Raw genomic sequence first — 17560 nt, 5'->3', positions numbered from 1 at the left:
TTAGATTTCTAGGACTCCAGAATTTGATGGTTTCAAGGCTATATGATTCTAGACTTCTAAGACTCAAATGTTTTGCTTCTAGGTTTCTATTCTTCTCAATTCCTATGGTTTTAAAGTTCTAACATTCTGAGAATCTATAATTTGATAGTTCTAATATTTATGAGTCTAAAGTTCTATGATTCTTTTTGCTGAATCCTATGATCTAGAATTCTTGAAACTTATGTTTCTAAGGTTCTCTGATTCAAGAATTCTCAAGTTCTAAGGTTTTAGAATTCCATGCTAAGTATCATATGAATCTAGATTTCTTAGGTGCTAGGATTCCAAGTTTCTAATGACTGAGGTTCTAGGATTCCAGAATTCCAAAGGCTCTAGAACTTCAGGATTCAGGGCACTCCCTTTCCAAGGCCCTGTGCTTCTAAGGATCAGAACAGAGATTTTTGTTTCCTGCCACAGCCCAGCTGAAATCCTAAGCTTCAGTGTGTCTGTGTGATGGGGGGTGTTCTGACTCTGTCCCTCGCCACCCCCCAACGTGGGGGGCCCCCGCTGACCTTTGCACTGCAGGCCCTGGCGAAAGAGGCCCTTGAGCAGTTTCTTGCAAGCCTGGCAGACGGTGGGCCGCGTGTAGCTGTGGATGAGGAAGGTGTGTGGCACCTTGACCTTGGACAGCAGCATCTTGTCCAGCTCGATCGGGCGACCGGTGTAGGATGAGACAGAAGATGAGGAGGACGAGGATGGGGGGCGGCGAGGGATGAGCTCGGTGGTGCTACGGCTCTATCAGATGGCAAGGTGGAAAGGGACACCTCAGCGCATCGTCCCTGCGCCTGGACCTCATCAACCCCCAACCACCACCCCTCCCCACCCCTCCCCACTCCCCCAGCTGCTCACCAGCTCATCAGTCATGCTGAGCAGGGACTCAGAGGTGCCGAGGCGCACCGAATGGCCACTGGCCAGAGACGTGGACGATAGGCGTCGCTTGCGGGCCCCACTGCAGTTGTTGGGGATGCTGAAGGCGCAGCGTTTGTGGTAGTTCAGTCCGCAGCCTGTGTGGGGCGCCCGACGGTCAGAGACATAGCCTCCACCTGACCTGGGCACTGAAGCTCAGCTCCCCCCACCACGCGCCCCTCCCCCCCCTTCGCCACCTTCTCCTTTTCTGAGGATCTGGAACACAGCACGTCCCTCAGGATGCCTCTTCCTAGTGTAATTAACGTCAGCGGAAAACTACAAAACCCAATTCAGGCAGAACTGCTAATGGCTGAGAGCCTTCAGGAATAAAGGTTTGGGGAACTCCCTGACGGTCCAGTGGTTAGGACTCCGCGCTTTCACTGCCTAGGGCGCGGGTTCAATAATCTCTGGTGGGGAAATTGAGATCCCACAAGCCACTCGGTGAGGCCAAAAAAAAAAAAAAAAAAAAAACAGGAATAAAGTTTTGGGCCACCCCAACAGACAAAATACCATGAGCAGGTGAGGTGCTGGCTGAGGGCAAAGGGAATATGGACCAGGCAGTGGAGAAGGCAGAGAAGGAAGCCACAGCCACGTGACCAGTTGCAGCCGTGAGGACAGTCATAGTATTTCTTCCTTACTTTGTTATGAATATGTGCATACACCAAATATTTTTGTTTTCTTCCCTCTTCTACCCCCTTATCATCTAACATAAGATATTAATAATAATTAACTTTATACTGTGATATTTGTTACGGGATATCAAAGGAGAAGACGGAATATCACACAAGGACATCGTCTTATGGGGAAAGAGAGCATTTTTCACTTGTACTCGGGATGGTTGTATCATATCATGTGGAAGTGTGACTTTGTTCTTTCTTTTCTTTTCTATTTTTAATCCTTGACCACGAAAGAGTCAGGCTCAGCTTGTCATTTCCTACTGGACTTCCTGAATGCTTCTCCATACATTTCTGGTGATTCCAAATGATTCCAGGATCTCTTTCTGGAGTAAAGAATGTTCCTCCAGCCTTTGGAAGCTTCCTTCGGACATTTTATGAAGATTGTCTTCTGGCAGCCGGCCTCTTATAGACTTTCCTGTGCAGTAATTCCTCATCATAGGCACTGTCTCAAATGCACAATGTCATGCTGCAGAGGCAAGCTTGGGGATTGCTGTTGGTGCCACGAGGAGAGTTTCAGGATGGCAAATTGCACACAGGAACCATATCCCAGTTTTGGCCTTTAATCACTCACATGCTTCACAGAATTTCAGAATCTCATCTATGGTTCCTGTTATGAGTATCAAGGTAGAATCAAACTCCCGTAGGAAGGCGTCAATGGCATAAAGTACAGGCATAAAGTATTGGAACCCTATGAACTTGGACCATCATCTGTGATGCTGGGCCGATGAAGTCCATTCGGAGAATGGCCATTAGAACTTGGTGATACCAGGGTTGCTCCATGACAACAGTTACATAAACCAAGACTTCAAGAGTTGGATATGGCATGTGGACGATGGCAATATCGATAGCAGCTTTGAATGCAGTAAATTGGTGTTTTGCAGGCCTGACACAGCTATTATCCCTAGAGTCCTTAAATAATGCCACAAGTATATTTAACTTTTTTTTTTTCCGTGCCGTGCGGCATGTGGGGATCTTAGTTCCCTGACCAGGGATTGAACCCGCACCCCCTGCAGTGGAAGCACAAAGTCTTAACCACTGGACCACCAGGGAAGTCCTCCACAAGTATATTTAGGGCTGCATGATAACAATCCGAGTCGATGCTGTGGGTCATCTGGAACACAAGGTATCAGGGACTCTGGATTTCTACAGGAGCATGATAGCCACAAAGCTGGAGATCCTTAGGCAATGGAACATCTGAGAATACGCCTCCAATAGTGGAGCACACTGAACAACAATGGAGATGCAGGTCGTCATCATATAATGGATGGTCTTCATCTGCTGTGTGTAGAGCAGAGCCAAGCTGGGTGTGCGGCCTTCCTCTGCAGGGGAGGCGTGATCTCAGCATTCCCCCTCAGAAGCATCAAAGACGGGAACAGTGAACCTGCGGATCCTGACACTTGGGCTTAACCTTGAGACATCTTGTCTCAGAGGAACACACTGTGTTCCTTTATTTTTTTTAAGTATGATTTAGGGAGACGTGTATGGGTGCCTGTTATAGACTGAATGTTTGTGTTCTCCCCAAATTCATATGTTGAAGCCCTAATCTTCAATGTGACTGTATTTGGAGATGGGGCCTTTAAGGAGGTAATTAAGGTTAAATGAGGCCATAAGGATGGGGCCCTGATCAGTGGGATTGGGGTCCTTATAAACGGAAGAGACATGAAAAATCGCTCTCTCTCCACGTGCTATGTGAGCACAGGAGGAGATGGTGGCCATCTGCAAGCTAGGAAGAGAGCCCTCACCAGGAACCATATCTTGTCAGAACCCAGATCTTGTTTACGCCACCCAGCCCGTGATCTTTTGTTAGGACAGCCCTAGCAGACGGAAGTGCCAAGCTGCCAACAGGTGGACTCTGATAGCTTTATGTGTCACATCCCCAGTTATTCAAACGATAATCTGCGTGTTGCTGCGAAGGTATCTGGAGATGTGATTCAAGTCCACAATCAGTTGACTTTAAGTGACGGAGATCATCCTAGTTAATCTGGGTGGGCCTGTTTCAGTCAGTTGAAAGGCTTAAAGAGCCGAGCTGAGATTTCCGAGCTGGAGAGCAGCTTCATCTCCTGCCTGTTCTCCCTGACGACCCGCCCTGCGGATTTCAGAGTGGCCAGCGCCCACAATCCTGTAAGCCAATTCCTTCCAAAAATCCCTTAACATATGCCTCCCTACAGGCTCCGTTTCTCCTGTTGATCCCTGACTGATATAGGCTCCGCCCTCTTCCCCATCACCCCTGTTCTCCCCCATCACCCCTGTTCTCCCCCAAAGCTCTGCCCCTTACCACTCCCTCGGAGCTCCACCTCCCAGTCCCCACCCCCAAATAGAGCCCCACCCAGACCCCGCCCTCCACCCAAGCTCCGCCTCCTGTTCCCACCTCCAGTTCCTTCCCCAAGCCCTGCCTCTGGGCGCTCACCTCTCCCTCCGAACCCCACCTCTTAGGCCCCACCTCCTGGCCCTGAGCTCCATCCCGGCCCCGCCCTCACGCCCACACCCTACCTCCTGGCCCCGCCTCCAGCCCCTCCGCCTCTCACCTTCACACTTGAGGCCCTGGCGCACTAGGCCGAAGAGCATCTCTCCGCAGTGATCGCAGAAGGCAGGCGCTCGGTAGGAGTGCACCGTAAGGGCGTGCGGGCGGATCTGGAAGTCCTCGAAGGTGGCCGAAGCTGCAGGCAGCAGGGAGGGGCGGATGGTTGAGTCGGGACCCGCGGTGGCCATTTCACCCTCCGCATTCCCAGGTTTCACACAGCCCTCTCAAGTGCAATGTTTGATCTTTCCTTCAATCATTTACTCGCATCCTACATTTCATTCGACCTGGGTTCAAATCCCAGCTCCACCATTGGCCAAAACACCTATGTGCCTATGCCAGGGACCGGGGAGGGGGAATGGGGAATTGTTTAATGGGCACAGATTTCCAGTTTTGCAAGATGAAAACAGTTCTGGAGGTTGGTTACACAACATTGTGAATGTAATTAACACTACTGAACACTAGACTTTGAATATGGTTAAGATGGTAATTTTATGTTGCATATATTTTATCACAATTAAAAAATTTTTAATTAAAAAACACAGATAGGGCTTCTCTGGTGGCACAGTGGTTAAGAATCCGCCTGCCAAAAAAAAAAAAAAAGACAAAACACCTGGAAAAGGTAAGGGTCTGGACCATGCAGGTGTCTAGGGAAGAACATGCCCAGTAACATAATAGTATCGCCTTATAGTTCTTTTTTTTAAATTTATTTTGATGAATGTTCCGCTTACACTTTTTTATTTCTATTTTTGAAAACTAATTAATTTATTATAATTTTTGGCTGAGTTGGGTCTTCATTGCTGCACGCGGGCTTTCTCTAGTTGCGGCGAGCGGGGGCTACTCTTCGTTGCAGTGCGCGGGCTTCTCATTGCAGTGACTTCTCTTTTTGCGGAGGACGGGCTTTAGGCCCGCGGGCTCAATAGTTGTGGCTCGAGGGCTCAGTTGCTCTGCAGCATGTGGAATCTTCCCGGACCAGGGCTCGAACCCGTGTCCCCTGCTTTGGCAGGCGGATTCTTAACCACTGCACCATCAGGGAAGTCCCTATGGTTCTTTTTTATGGGTTAAATGAATATATGGAAAGCTTTTTTTTTTTTTTGGCCACGCGACGCGGCTTATGGGATTTTAGTTCCCCGACCAGGGATCGAAACGGGGCCCTCAGCAGCGAGAGCACGGAGTCTTAACCACTGAACCGTCAGGGAATTCCCGGAAAGCTCTTAAAACAGTACCTGGCTCAGAGAAAATGCTCAATAAATGTTAGCTATTATTTTAAAGTTTCATTTTTGGACTAAATCTTGTTCCTCTCCCCACCCCCATCCCCCCCAATTTCTGTCTAATATTAAGCTATTTTTCTTAGTATTATGCAATGGAGAGGGGACTCTGTTCTATGTGCCAAGCACTGTTTACACAGGCAGGATAAAGCTCTGAACAAGAGAGTTTCTCCACTCTCAGAGATCTGACATTCTTTTGAGGAGAGGGAAAAGATACATAAAACAAACAAACAAACAAACAAGGATATTTCTGACACTGAGGAAATGGCATTTAAGCTGAGATCCAAATAACAAGAAGGTGCTAGCTATGAGAAGACAGGACAGGGTCGGGGGTGGGGGAGAAGGACAGCAAGTGCAAAGGCCCTGAGGTGGGAGGGAGCTCGATTTCTTCAAGGGACAGAGGGCAGACAAGATGGTTGGAACAAAGAAAATAAGAAGGACAGTGTTAAGAGATGAATTTGGGGAATTGGCAGGGCCCAGGTCATGGACAGCCTTGAGGCCACGTTGAGGAGTTTGCATTTTGTTCCGAGGGTAATGCAGAGTAAGGGGAGGATTCTGAGCAGTGGAGTGTCATGAGCTGACTTAGGTGCTACTGCAATAGTCTGGGCAGGAGGTGATGGCGGCTTGGATCAGTGGAGGGAGGAAAGAAATAGATTCAGGATGAGTGAGACCAGTAGGTTTGAGGATGGACCCAGTGAAGGGGTGAGAGAAAAAGAGGAGCCAGGGATGGCCCAAAGTTTGGGGCATGAGCACCTGGGTGAATGGTGATACCCTTCACCAAGCTGGAGAATACTGTGGGAAGAGCAGGTTTAGAAGGGTGAAAACAAGATTTCTGTCTTGGACAGGCTGTATCTGAGAGGCCTGGAGCTGCCGAGTAAAAGCCTCAGGGAGACAGCTGCACGAACAAGACTTGGGTTTGGGGAGAGACCAGGATGAAGATAAAAATCCAAGGGTGGCAAGCCTATATGAGGGACGTAAATCCAAACTTCTTTTTTTAATGATTTATGCTCTTTATTTATTTATTTATAATTTTTTTTTTGGCTGCGTTGGGCCTTCGTTGCTGTGCGTGGGCTTCCTCTAGTTGAGGCGAGAGGGGGCTACTCTTTGTTGCGGTGCGCGGGCTTCTCATTGCAGTGGCTTCCTTGTTGTGGAGCACGGGCTCTAGGCTCCCAGGTTTCAGTAGTTGCGGCACGTGGGCTCAGCAGTTATGGCTCGCGGGCTCTAGAGCGCAGGCTCAGTAGTTGTGACGCACGGGCTTAGTTGCTCTGCAGCATGTGGGATCTTCCCAGACCAGGGATCGAACCGGTGTCCCCTGCATTGGCAGGAGGATTCTTAACCACTGCACCACCAGGGAAGTCCCGTTAATCCAAACTTCTAATTGTCATCCATCCATCCATCCAACAAATTTTACGGAGCATTGCAGTACGCCGGGTGGGGGTGGGGGGCAGGGGAGGACATACAGCCATGAGTAAGGTACCTCCTACCCCCCTACCCTACCCTCCTGAAGGAACCAAGGGCTAAAGAGTCCTCTAAGTGCTGAGAGCTTGCCCACCCATCAAATGGGAATGGCCAGTGGGTGGACTAGATTTTGGCTGAAAATACAGGTACCCGGGTTTCATCTCATGCTGCAGAGTCTGATTTAATTTAGCATTTCATTGGGAGGAGGCACAGGCAGCAAAACATTTTTAACTTTACATCAAAGTGTAACGTAGGTCTAGGAAAGGACATATCAGAAATGCACAGCTTAATGAATTGTCAAACTGTACACTCCCATGTCACCAGCATTCTGATGGATAAATGGAAGTTTAAACCATTGTGCCCCCCACCCAACTCCAGCTGCCAAAAAGGTACCCACTCTCTTGGCTTCTAACAAAATAGGGTAATTGTCTTTGTGCTTCGTAAATGGAATGATACAATATGCAGTCTGATGTCTAGCTTCTGTCCCTCAGCATTAGGTGTGAGATTCATCCGCGTTGCCGTGGATGGTTTATGTTCAGTGCGGTGCGAATTCCACAATGTGCAGGCACCACACCTACCCATTCCGTAACGGTGGTTTGTAAAAAGCTCCCGCGGTGATTCTAATTTGCAGCCAAGGCTTAGAACCGCTGGTCCCTAACTTTAAGAACTAAGTTTCTGGGCCCACCTCCCCTCCCCCTCCTCCCGATGCCCCGCCCCCGCTCGAGGCTCCGCCCCTAGGCCCGCCTCGGCCTCTCACCCGACAGTACCACCTCCACCAGGTCGCCCTCCTGGATGTCTCCGGCAGAGCGCACCAACTGCAGGAGGTTGGCCGACGTGGGGTCATGTTTGAAGAGCAGGATCTTGTCGTAAAGGCCATAGAAGCCACACTCGGGGAACTGAGGAGCGGGAGAAGGAGGTGGTGACGGAAAAGCTCAAAGCAGCGGTCTGGAACCCTCCCAGGGCAGGGCCGGCTGTTTCCCCCGGAAACTCAGAGACCCCGCAGCCCCTCGCTTCCTGCCCGCTCCCTCCCAAGCGCAGCTCCAGCTGAGCCGGGCAGGGTGCCAGGGCCCCAGGTGTGCTGGGAGCGAGCGCTGGCCAGAGTTTGAGAGAGTGGCTCTGGGAGCGTGGGCACCTAGAATCTTCTGGAGATGGACGGGGGTAGGGCTGAGTGAGCATCCCTTCCCTTATCTCCCCACCACCTCCCGCTCCCCCTCACCCCCAGCTTCCTTCCTGGAACTGTTGTTGTCCCTGTTACCTGGCTCCAGGCCCAGCACTGGGGCTGGGCGATCTGGAAGGAGGGGATTTAGGACTCCTAGTTTGGGGGGGAGGGGGGTGTGGAAAGGCTAGGGCTCAAGGGAGCTGGAAACTGGCACGGTGTCCCCCACCCAATGCCTCAAGGACCCAGGTGTCCCGGTCCTTAGCTTGGGGAGGCGGGGCAGGAAATGAAACCTGGTAGAACAGAAAGTGAAACCGCCCAGGTGGAGCCACTGGAAGGAAGGAAAGGGGCCCTACCACACCTGGACGGGGTGGGGAGGGGGGCAGAAAATAAAACTGCGGTGAGGCCTGAGGCGGTAGGCTGAGGACTTGCGCATCGGATAAAGAACTTCACCCAGGGGACAATCATGCCCTCTCCCCAGCCTGTTTTCCCAAGGAGCAGGCTAAGTGTGCGAGCTGGGCCTGCTAGTTTTGGGGTTTGGGGTAGGTGGCAAAGGAAGCTCTATCTGTTCTTGTTGCTGGGAGAGGGTCCACAGGTGGCCAGGACTGCCAGGGTCCTGACTGCCTTGGAGGTCTTTCTCTAAGCTTCAGTTTCCTTGTCTGTAAAATGGGGGAGTTGGCCCAGTTCCTAATGTTTTGTCTGCAGCCCAAAGAATTCTTTCCCAGGAATCTAAGAAGATCCTACAATTTGGGTATTTTGGGATTCCAGCATGCTCACATTATAGGATTATACATTCTAGATTCCAACAAATTATCATGATAAGTTTTAGGATTTTAATAACCTAGATTAGTAGTAGTCTAATATTTTAAAGTTCTAGGAATCTGCTAAACTAGGGTTCTAATATTTGAATATCTTAGCATGAAAGGATTTCAGCGACCCAGCATTCCAGAATTCTAACATTTTTACACTCTAGGAGTCTAACAACGATGGAATCAAATATTCCAACATTTTAATGTTTTAGTATTTCAACAACCTCGGGTTCTAATGTTTGAACACTTTAATATCAGAGGAGTTCAGTTACCTAGCAGTTGCATATTCCAACAATTTAGAATTCTAACATTTTAACACTTTTACAGTCCAAACTTCCAACAGCAGAGTAGCCCACTATTCCAATTCTTTTTTTAATTCTAACTTTTAACATTCTAGAATCCAAGCATTGTGTCCCACCTGATTTCCCCTTGCCGTGCTCCCCCAGGCCCCAACCCCAGTGACCCTCGTGTCCAAAGCGAAGAGTGGGGTGGGACCGGGGAAGGTTCGTTTTCACAGACTAGCATTAGAGCCGGGGGGTGGGGGGACACTGATCAGGAGAGGGGACAGACACCTCAGAGCCTCTGGACTGTGAAGAGGCGCACCTGCCCCTCCACACACGCTCAAGCCTGGGGGAGGGCAGAGATTGGACTCTGAGACCTCACTTGCCCCTGGCAGCTACTGCAGGCACCCACACCCACACATGTCACTTGATCGCCACGGCCAGCCTGGCTTCAGTTTCTACTGTTTCCACCAAATGGGAGGCCGGGGATAGGCCTGGACAGGGAGGTCCCCCGACATCTGCTGCTCCCACCTGCCCCTTCCTCTCGGCTCCTACACCTCACCCGTCCCTCCCTTCCTCCATGCTGTCTGCAGCAAACAACAACATCCAGGGACATGCAATTTGGGGAGGCCTCTGGGGCACCCCACCCCTGACCAGGCCTCTCTCAAAGGAGTGGCGGGGTGAGGAGGCAACTGGGGGCCAATGCCCCACCCCCACCCCTCAGTCGCCCAAGGCTTATCCCCCTTCTCTCCCTCTTCCTTATATACTGGGCTGGAGATCGCCTCTGCCAGCACCTCCCCACCCTTCCAGACCTCTCCTCAAGCTAGATGAGGGGAACCCTGTGCCCTCACCTTCTGGTCAACGATGGAGCAAGCCAGCTGCTTCACGTGGGCCAGCTCGGAGGCGGTGGGCAACAGCACGAACTCGCGGGTCAGCCCGATCTGGATGTGGAAGGACACCCCCGAGCCCGGCGCCGGGACATGGGACAGCAGCGGTGGCGGAGCCTGCAGTTCCAAGCTGCCAGAGGGCGGAGGAGACCCCGGCCCGGGAGAGCCCGGGAGCCCGGCGGGATGGGAGGGTGCGGCGGCCATAGGGCGAGGCCCGGGACCCGCCGCCCGGCGCCCACCCGGGATCAGGCTGCAGGAGCCTGAGCAGGGAGGCTCAGGTCCCTGGATCCGAGGTATCTTGTTAGCTGGTGGTAGGAGCGCGGGGATCCCGGGGATCCGAGAAGAGAATCCTGGCAGGTTGAGGGAACTCGAGGAGGTGGGACCCTGGGAAGTTAGAGAAAAGGAATCTCGTGGATCAGACGCCCGCCCGGAGATTAAGGGATCACAGACGATCAGAAAGGAGAAATCTAATGGTTTGGGCGGCCCAGCGATTGGGAGATTCCAAGAAATCAAAAAAGAAAATCTAGTAGGCCGGGGTCACAGGGATCAGAAGAGCCCAGGATCCAAAGGCTCTCTGGAGAAAGAAGGGATTGGAAAAGGAGCAGGTGGGGCCAAGAATCCAGTGGCTGTAAGAAGAGGATCCATATAAGAAGGGAGCTCGAGGGATTCACCAGATCTTGGGGTGGAGAGCAGGAGTCTCTGAGTCGGGGATCGAATGGATCCCAGGGATCCGACGGCGGGCCTGGGAATGGGCAGAGGGATTCCGAGGGCTGGGGTGCTAAGGCGGGAATCTCACGGGTCTCAGAAGTTGGAGAAAAATTCGGTCGGGGGCCGCGGAGAAGGGGGTGTTACCGGCGGCAGTGGGGTGCCGGGGGGTGGGAGGGAAGGGAGGGTCGTCCGGCGCCGGGCGCCGGTGGCTCTTTTTCCCACTCCAAAGTTTAATTCGGCGGCTGCGGCCCAGGAGGAAGTGTCCGGAGTGACAGTTCAGTCGGCCAATCGGTGCCGGCCTCGGTGACGTCAAGAGGGCGGAGCCTGACGAGGGCCTGCGGGCGGAAGAGGAGGGCGGGCTTAGCGCCTCCGAGTTGGGGCGGCATCTCCCGCTCCCGGGTCTGGGGACCCGGGGGTGGGAGATGCGGGGAAGGGAGGCGAGACTGATTCCTTCCCACCTCACACCCAAGTCTGGAAAACTGACTTTTCCCTGAGCTGGAGAGGGAGGGGCAAGCCACCCTCACCCCCACCACAGGTCGCGAGGCCGGGGCTGAGGAGGCGTCTGGCCCTTTAAGGAAGGGGGCCGTCTCGCCTGGCCTGCATCCGGCGCCCACCGCTGGGGAAAGGGTGGGAGGCGGTGTCAGGTCTGGCCCGCTCTCCGGGCCGGGCCTGCCTCTTCCCAGGGCGTCAGCACGCCCGCCCCCTCCTCCCACTCCCGAGCCCATTACACAGGTGGGAAGACCGAGAGACCTCCAGATGGGCAGAGGTCCTTGCCTCAGGTCTGTCTCCAGCGACCTTGGCCAAAGTGCCAGGAGCAAACTGCAGAGGCCAGGGCTGGGTTACCCGCGCGCGGAGAGAGTCAGGCACAGGGCAGGTGGAGAAGGGGTGTAGTTTCCTTCCATCAGCTCCCCACTCCACCCCAGTGTTTAGGAGGGTGAAGAGCCAAAGAAAAGCCTCGGGGTGCCTGGAAGGACCATAGCGACCAGGGAGGACCACACATCCACACCACTTCATAGATGGAGAGCACATAGTTCTCCTGGGGAAGTGTGCACATGTCTGTCTCTGTGTGACTTTAGGTTGGTGACCTACCCCCTCTGAGCCTGTTTCTCTTTTAGATGGGACAATAATAGGACTGACCCCAGAGGGTCTTTGTGGGGATTAATGAGATGGTTTAAGGGTGCCTACAACACAGCAGAAGCTCAGTAATGGTGACTGGCTATAATGCGCTGAGATAAAGGGGTGGGCACCTCAGGCACTCAGGTGTTTGTGGGTGGGTTTGTTCATTTAGTCTTTCAGCAAGTATGGATTGAGGCCCTAATATGTGCTAGGCCTGTCATAAAACACCTCTTCCAGGACCAATTCCAACTTGGTTTCTCCTCCCTAGCTAATAATGAGTGGCTACCATTTAGTTTACATACAGGAAGCTGAACCCTCAGAGAGGCAAAATGACTTGTCCAAGATTGCCAAGCGAGTAGCTACCACCCACTGGCTTCACTGAGGGGCCAAGGCCTGGCTGAGCCCCAGAGGCATCCCAATAGAGATGGGCCACCGCCGCCTAGACTCCCGACCAGCAGGGCTGGGTAGCGGGGATGAGGAACTCACGATGAGCCCACATTCCTGGTAAAGGGCTGTTGGGGGTAGCTGAGGTCGGCACAGTAGCGAATCTGTCACCACATCCGGGGGCTGGCTGGGGCTGGGGAAGGAAGTCTGAGGCTGGAGCGAAACCCTAAACCACCACCTGGGGAAGCTGCACAGAGCCCAGAGGGATGAGGGGGCAGTGAGGCCGCACGGCACCCATAGCTGGGCTCCTGTCAGCCTCACCTGATGGCCATCTGCCCACCTGTGCCCTTTGTCCAGACCAGCAGACGACCACCATGGTGAAAGCCTAACATGAGTGTGCACTTCTCAGGCCTTCCTCCTTCCTCAAGTGTTCATGGGGCCCTGACAGGAGCCAGGCCCTGTTCTGGGCACTGGGGTGCAGCCTTTGATAAGCCAGGAGGTGGGTATTACTGAAAGGCTCACTTTACAGGGGAGGCTGAGGCCCAAGGAGGTGCCAGGACTTGCCCAAGGACCTCTGGCTGGTAGGCAAAGAGGCCTCATAGCAAGCAGAGGGAGTCACAAGGGACTGGATACCAATTCTGATTTGTATCCTGCTGGGCCCTGAGCAAGCTCCTCGAGCCCCCGCCTCCATCTCTCGTCCTTTGTAACGTGTGCATAATGCTGCGCTCCCCTTCTTGAGGTTGTGGGGACCTAGTGAAATGGCACGTGAAGAGCTCTGAGGGCACAGCCGACTACTGTGATTCAGCCACCGCAGAGAAGGGAGAAGGGAATGGCATGTCCCAGGGTCTCCCTTCCTTCCCACTCCATGCAGGCCCAGGCGTGGGGCAGGGAGAGAAGGGGGGCGTTCAGTTTTCTGGATTAGCACTTTGGCCTCACTACCAACCATCACACAGGGGGCGGGGGGGATGAGGAGCTGAACCGTCACATTGTTTCATCTGCTAGTCAGGGCTCTGCTGTAGCCCCTGGGGAGGGAGCGCTTAGGGACAGAAAGGAGGGAGATTCGGTCCTTGCCCCCACTTCCGTCCCGCCACCCACACCCCACCCAAAATCTGGGCCCCTCTCTGCACCCCCGCCCTACCACGAAACCCCAACCCATCACATCCCGTCGCCGAGCTCCACCCACCCCTGGCAGAGCCAGTCACTCCTCCCCGCGAGTCCCTGGTCCCCTCAGTAGTCAGCACCGCCGCCCATCTTACTCCAAAGGGTTTATTGAGACAAGGTTCACAGGCAAGACCAGGGCAGAGGGGATGGGGCTTATAAACAGGAACCTGGAAGGGGGCCTGAGGGCACAGGGTGGAACCCAAAAACGAGAGTGAAATAAATAGAGGAAGAGAGTGGAGGGTCAGGAGAGGAGACGGACAGACTATCACACAGTGATAACAACATGGGTGGGGGTGGGGCTCCATTAAAATCCCATTTATTTATACAGATATACAGGGAGTTACGGGGGACCCGAGGGACCCCACTCCACCCTCCATGCGCCACAGAGGGGCAAGAGAAGGCCACCTCTCCCCATGGGTGACCCCACGGGGGTTTGGGGGGCTGCCCTTGGAGGAGTGTTGGGGGGAGGTAGGGGCGGGCACCTCCCCCGAGGGCATCACCAGCTCCCCAGGCAGTTACTGGCCCTGGCGGCGTTGGGTAGTGTCTGGAAAGCTGTGCTGAGGAACTGGAGGGGAGGGGGTTTACTGGGCGTGCTCTGGGGCGGGCCAGGCCCGCACCTCCACAGAGGACAGCCCAGCCTGCAGCTGGCTCCAGGGCCCCGGCAGACCCAGAGCAGGGGCATTGGGGGCTCCTCCCGGCACAGCTCCCACCCGGATCCAGGGAGGTGGAAAGGAGGGGTCAGGGGTTCAAAGAGAGAACCTGGCACCTTCTGGCGTCTTGGAAAAGCTAATCCCTAAGGACACCCAGCCCTGGCTGTACAGCCCCTGAGAAGGCAGCTCAGAGACCTGGAGTGGGTGTCAGGGTGAAGAGAAAATTCCCAGAGACCATCCTGGAGGGCGATTCCTGAAGGAGGCCACGCCCCGGCAGGATGCCCGGGGGAAGGACGGGCCGAGGGGAGGGCCTCCTGGGGAAAGGGCCAGTTAGCACCACCAGGCTCCAAGGCAGGCAGGAAGAAGCCAGGCCTTGGGGCCTACAGACCAAGGCTGGAGTCACCTATGGGGGGCAGAAGGGAGGGGAGACTGGACCACAACCTCCAGGGTGCAAGAGGCCAGGCAGCTCCAGCCCCTCCTCTGAATGCCCAGGGGCTACCTTGGCAATTCTCACAGGGCATCCTGACTAGGATTTCGGGTCTTGGCACCCTCTGGAAATGCCAGGCGAAGGGGTGTTTGTGAGGGCCCCATCGGGGGTGAGGATGCAGGGGGCTTCTGCCCTCCCAAGCCAAGCCTCCCTCCCATCTGGCCCCTCACCTCAGTCCCACCTGCCCAGCCCCGCTCCCCAGCCAGCGTGGCGGCCTGGGCGGGGCCAGGTGGGCATCATACGAAGACCTTGGCCAGGGCGTCGGCGCCCGCGCTGGCGATGAGGGCCTTGCTGGGGTGGCAGGCGACAGCATGGATGGCCTCCTCGTGCTTCTTGCGGTGGGCCGTGATCTCCTGAACGCATGTCTTATTGTCCAGGCTCCACAGACGCAGGGAGCAGTCGTGGCCTGTGCAGATGTGGGAGCAGTCGTGGCCATCACCCAGCAGCTCCGGGTCCCCCTGCCTCCTTGCCCAGACCTGCTCCCCGAACCTGGCCTCATCCGAAGGCCTGGGAGTTGGGTGGGGCTCGCTCCTCTGCCCAGCTGCCTCCAGATGCCCAGCGTGAAGGACTGCCCTTCTGACCAGCCTATCATCCAGCCATCTAGGCACCGAGTGTTCACTGAGCACCTACTGTGTCCTGCACTTGGGGGCGTGGTGAACAAAACAGGCAAATCTCCCTGCCCCTGTGGTGCTGCGTCCCAGTGTGTGAGACAGTAAACAAGAGAACAGGATAAACGAGGTCAGGTGGTCACAAGTGCTGTGAGCACAAGTCAGTCAGTGTGAGGACCGTGTGGCCCAGGGGGTAGGGCAGGGGGAAGAACCTTCCAGGCAGCGGGGACAGCCAGGGGCAGGTCCTGAAGACTGACAGCCTGAGCAGGCAGGCGGGGGGTGGGGGGAAGTAGACTGCGCCAGGCCTTGGGGCCATGAGCCACTGCGGGGAGACCGCCGGACTTAGGCGTTACCAGGATCTGGTGGGCTGCAGTGGGGGAACCTGGGCCCTGTACTGAATTTTTGCCTGGGCCTGATCTCACTGACTGTTCCCTCAACCGGCGTCCTCCCTGGAGACAGCTGTAGCACCGTCCTGGGCCACCCCCGCCCTCCACTGCCACTGCTCACGCCTGTGTGTGCACTCACTTGCTGACACCCCGGGGCAGGCTCGGTCTGGTCAGGCCTCTGTAACCGCCAGCGCACACCCTTCACCCCCTGGGGAGCTTCAGCCCCTTCTCCATCCACCCAAGTCCCAGCCCATCCCGTTGAGGTGCAGCTCCACACTCACTGGGGCTCAGTGCCTTTATCCACAGACAGCAGGTGCACCAAATGCTAAAATTTCTCGTGGGGACCGAGAGTCAGATAAACCTGAACTTCAATTCCTGCAACCCTGTGGGCTGTGACCAAGTGAAATGACTTCTCTAGCCCCAGTCACCACATCCGTGGAGTGGGAATAACAGTACCAACCTCATTCAAATCCAATGAGATGATGTGGGAGAGGGCCTACAGTGGGCTCCGGTGCACAGTGCTTTGCTGTCCCCATTCCAGCCACAGAGGGGCTCCAGGCCCCTGCTCGGACAGCACTCCCATCAGCTCCCCACCCTCAGGGAGCCCCCGGAGTACTCCCTCGGGACCAGAGCCTGGGTCTCTTCCTCTTCCTCTCCCCAGCCTGCCAGGAAAGGCACACGCCCTCACTCCTTAGGAGCCAGGAGGCTCCCGACTTACTTCCTGACATCAGGAATACGCCATTGGGGTCCACGGCTAGGCAGGTGACTGCATCCAGGTGGGCAACCATGGAGTGCACGGATCTCCCTGAAGGGAGAGAGGTGGGCAGCAGGTTACTTTCCACTCTGCGCCTTGCCTGGGAAGGTGAAGGGGCTAGAAGGGACACAGCCTTCAACGTGGACACCAGGAGGTCTGCCATCTGAGCCTGGTCGACCCCTGCTCCCCCTGAGCACACGTGAAGGGGGGCCAGGAAGGTTGGGCCTCACCTGTCCGGTTGTCCAGGAAGCGGATGCCTCTGTCGTCATGGGCGGTGATGGTGAGGGGCTGGCTTGGATGACTCACCACCTGGTTGATCTGGGTTGGGCCTGACAGGAAAAACGAGGGAGAGGGGAAGAGGTCAAGGGTGGGAGGCAATCAGGGAGACCGGGACAAAGATAAGAGGAGAACCACCATCCCATGCCCATCCTCTGCTTAGACAGCGAGCAGGGCCGGGCACTCCGGCCGCTCCCTCCTGGGCCCTGTGCTTCATCTGTGCAATGGACACTGCATGGCCTCGGGGCGAGCAGGAGGGATGACAAACACGAAGACGGTCCTTCTGCTCCACCAAGTGGCCCATGGGCGAGTCCCTCGTGATGTCTCTCCAGTCAGCCCTCCTGAGCACACTGTGCCGTCCATAATGGCAGTGACCGGGACCTGATCTCCGTCCCTCTCAGAACCCCCAAGGGGGCAGGGTAGCCACTTTCCATTGACTGGGCAGCAGGTCACCAAAGCCACAGGAGAAACTGGGGCCCTGGAGGCATTCCTGGGGCCTCCCTTACCGCTGTTTCCCCGGGAGTCCAGTGTGAGGAGGGCACTGCCAGCCTCCAGGTCATACAGGACGGTGTCGCCAGAGCGGAAGGAGGCCACAATGTGGGCAGGCTCGGTGCTGGTGAAGGCCACTGAGGTGGGGGTCCCATGATCTGAAGGCGGAGGGGGAGAGAAGGCTGCCTAACGGCCCTGCTCTTCCCTGGGCACAGGGGGACAGGAGGCGACCCTCCTCTGGGGGCCTCCGTCTGTACGGCTCCTGTGCCACCTGTCAGGGTCCCGCATGCCCCCATGTCCCCCCCACTCACCGCTCGCTGTGGGGAAGGTACAGAGGCAGGTTGGGCTGCTGCTGCTGGGGTCCCAGATGCGGACGGTGCCGTCGGCAGAGCAGGAGGCCAGGCGCTGGGAGGTGGGACTGAAGGCCAGGCCCCACACTGCATCCCTGTGGCCCTCCAGGACGTGGCTCAACACGCTCGGGTCTGGACCCGCCAGAGGGAGAGAAGGGCTGCGTCAGGGCCGCCGGCCCCGGCCCCAGCCGCGAC

The 17560-nt window shown here is 55.5% G+C and overlaps 2 protein-coding genes across 7 annotated transcripts in view; both read right to left on the bottom strand.

Annotated features, from left to right (window-relative positions):
* The window catches only part of PRKD2 (protein kinase D2), a 30480-nt gene extending 19635 nt beyond the window's left edge, over positions 1-10845 (bottom strand). Inside the window, exons 1-6 of one of the 2 annotated variants that reach the window (XM_060129732.1) lie at positions 10668-10845; positions 9961-10380; positions 7621-7759; positions 4145-4276; positions 886-1040; positions 549-771 (exon numbers count right to left, since the gene is read on the bottom strand). In XM_060129732.1, coding sequence (XP_059985715.1) covers positions 549-771; positions 886-1040; positions 4145-4276; positions 7621-7759; positions 9961-10200 — 889 coding nt within the window. In that variant the 5' untranslated portion in view covers positions 10201-10380; positions 10668-10845. Of the gene's footprint in view, positions 1-548; positions 772-885; positions 1041-4144; positions 4277-7620; positions 7760-9960 lie in introns of both variants that reach the window. The other variant, XM_060129731.1, reaches the window with a different exon arrangement.
* Positions 10846-10918: 73 nt separating this feature from the next.
* The window catches only part of STRN4 (striatin 4), a 28210-nt gene continuing 21568 nt past the window's right edge, over positions 10919-17560 (bottom strand). For 2 of the 5 annotated variants that reach the window (XR_009536908.1, XR_009536910.1), the window contains exons 13-18: positions 17327-17497; positions 17033-17173; positions 16481-16579; positions 16215-16301; positions 14673-14908; positions 13650-14418 (exon numbers count right to left, since the gene is read on the bottom strand). Coding sequence is in view for 2 of the 5 variants with exons in the window: in XM_060129733.1 (XP_059985716.1) it covers positions 14739-14908; positions 16215-16301; positions 16481-16579; positions 17033-17173; positions 17327-17497 (668 nt within the window). In the remaining 3 variants the exon portion in view is untranslated. Of the gene's footprint in view, positions 11040-13649; positions 14909-14977; positions 15144-16214; positions 16302-16480; positions 16580-17032; positions 17174-17326; positions 17498-17560 lie in introns of those variants that run through there. The other 3 variants (XR_009536909.1, XM_060129733.1, XM_060129735.1) reach the window with 3 other exon arrangements.

This window comes from Lagenorhynchus albirostris, chromosome 19 (genome assembly GCF_949774975.1).
Source record: "Lagenorhynchus albirostris chromosome 19, mLagAlb1.1, whole genome shotgun sequence".
Lineage (NCBI taxonomy): Eukaryota > Metazoa > Chordata > Mammalia > Artiodactyla > Delphinidae > Lagenorhynchus > Lagenorhynchus albirostris.
The sequence above is the reverse complement of the archived record's forward strand: the minus strand, read 5'-3'. Positions and strand labels throughout refer to the sequence as shown.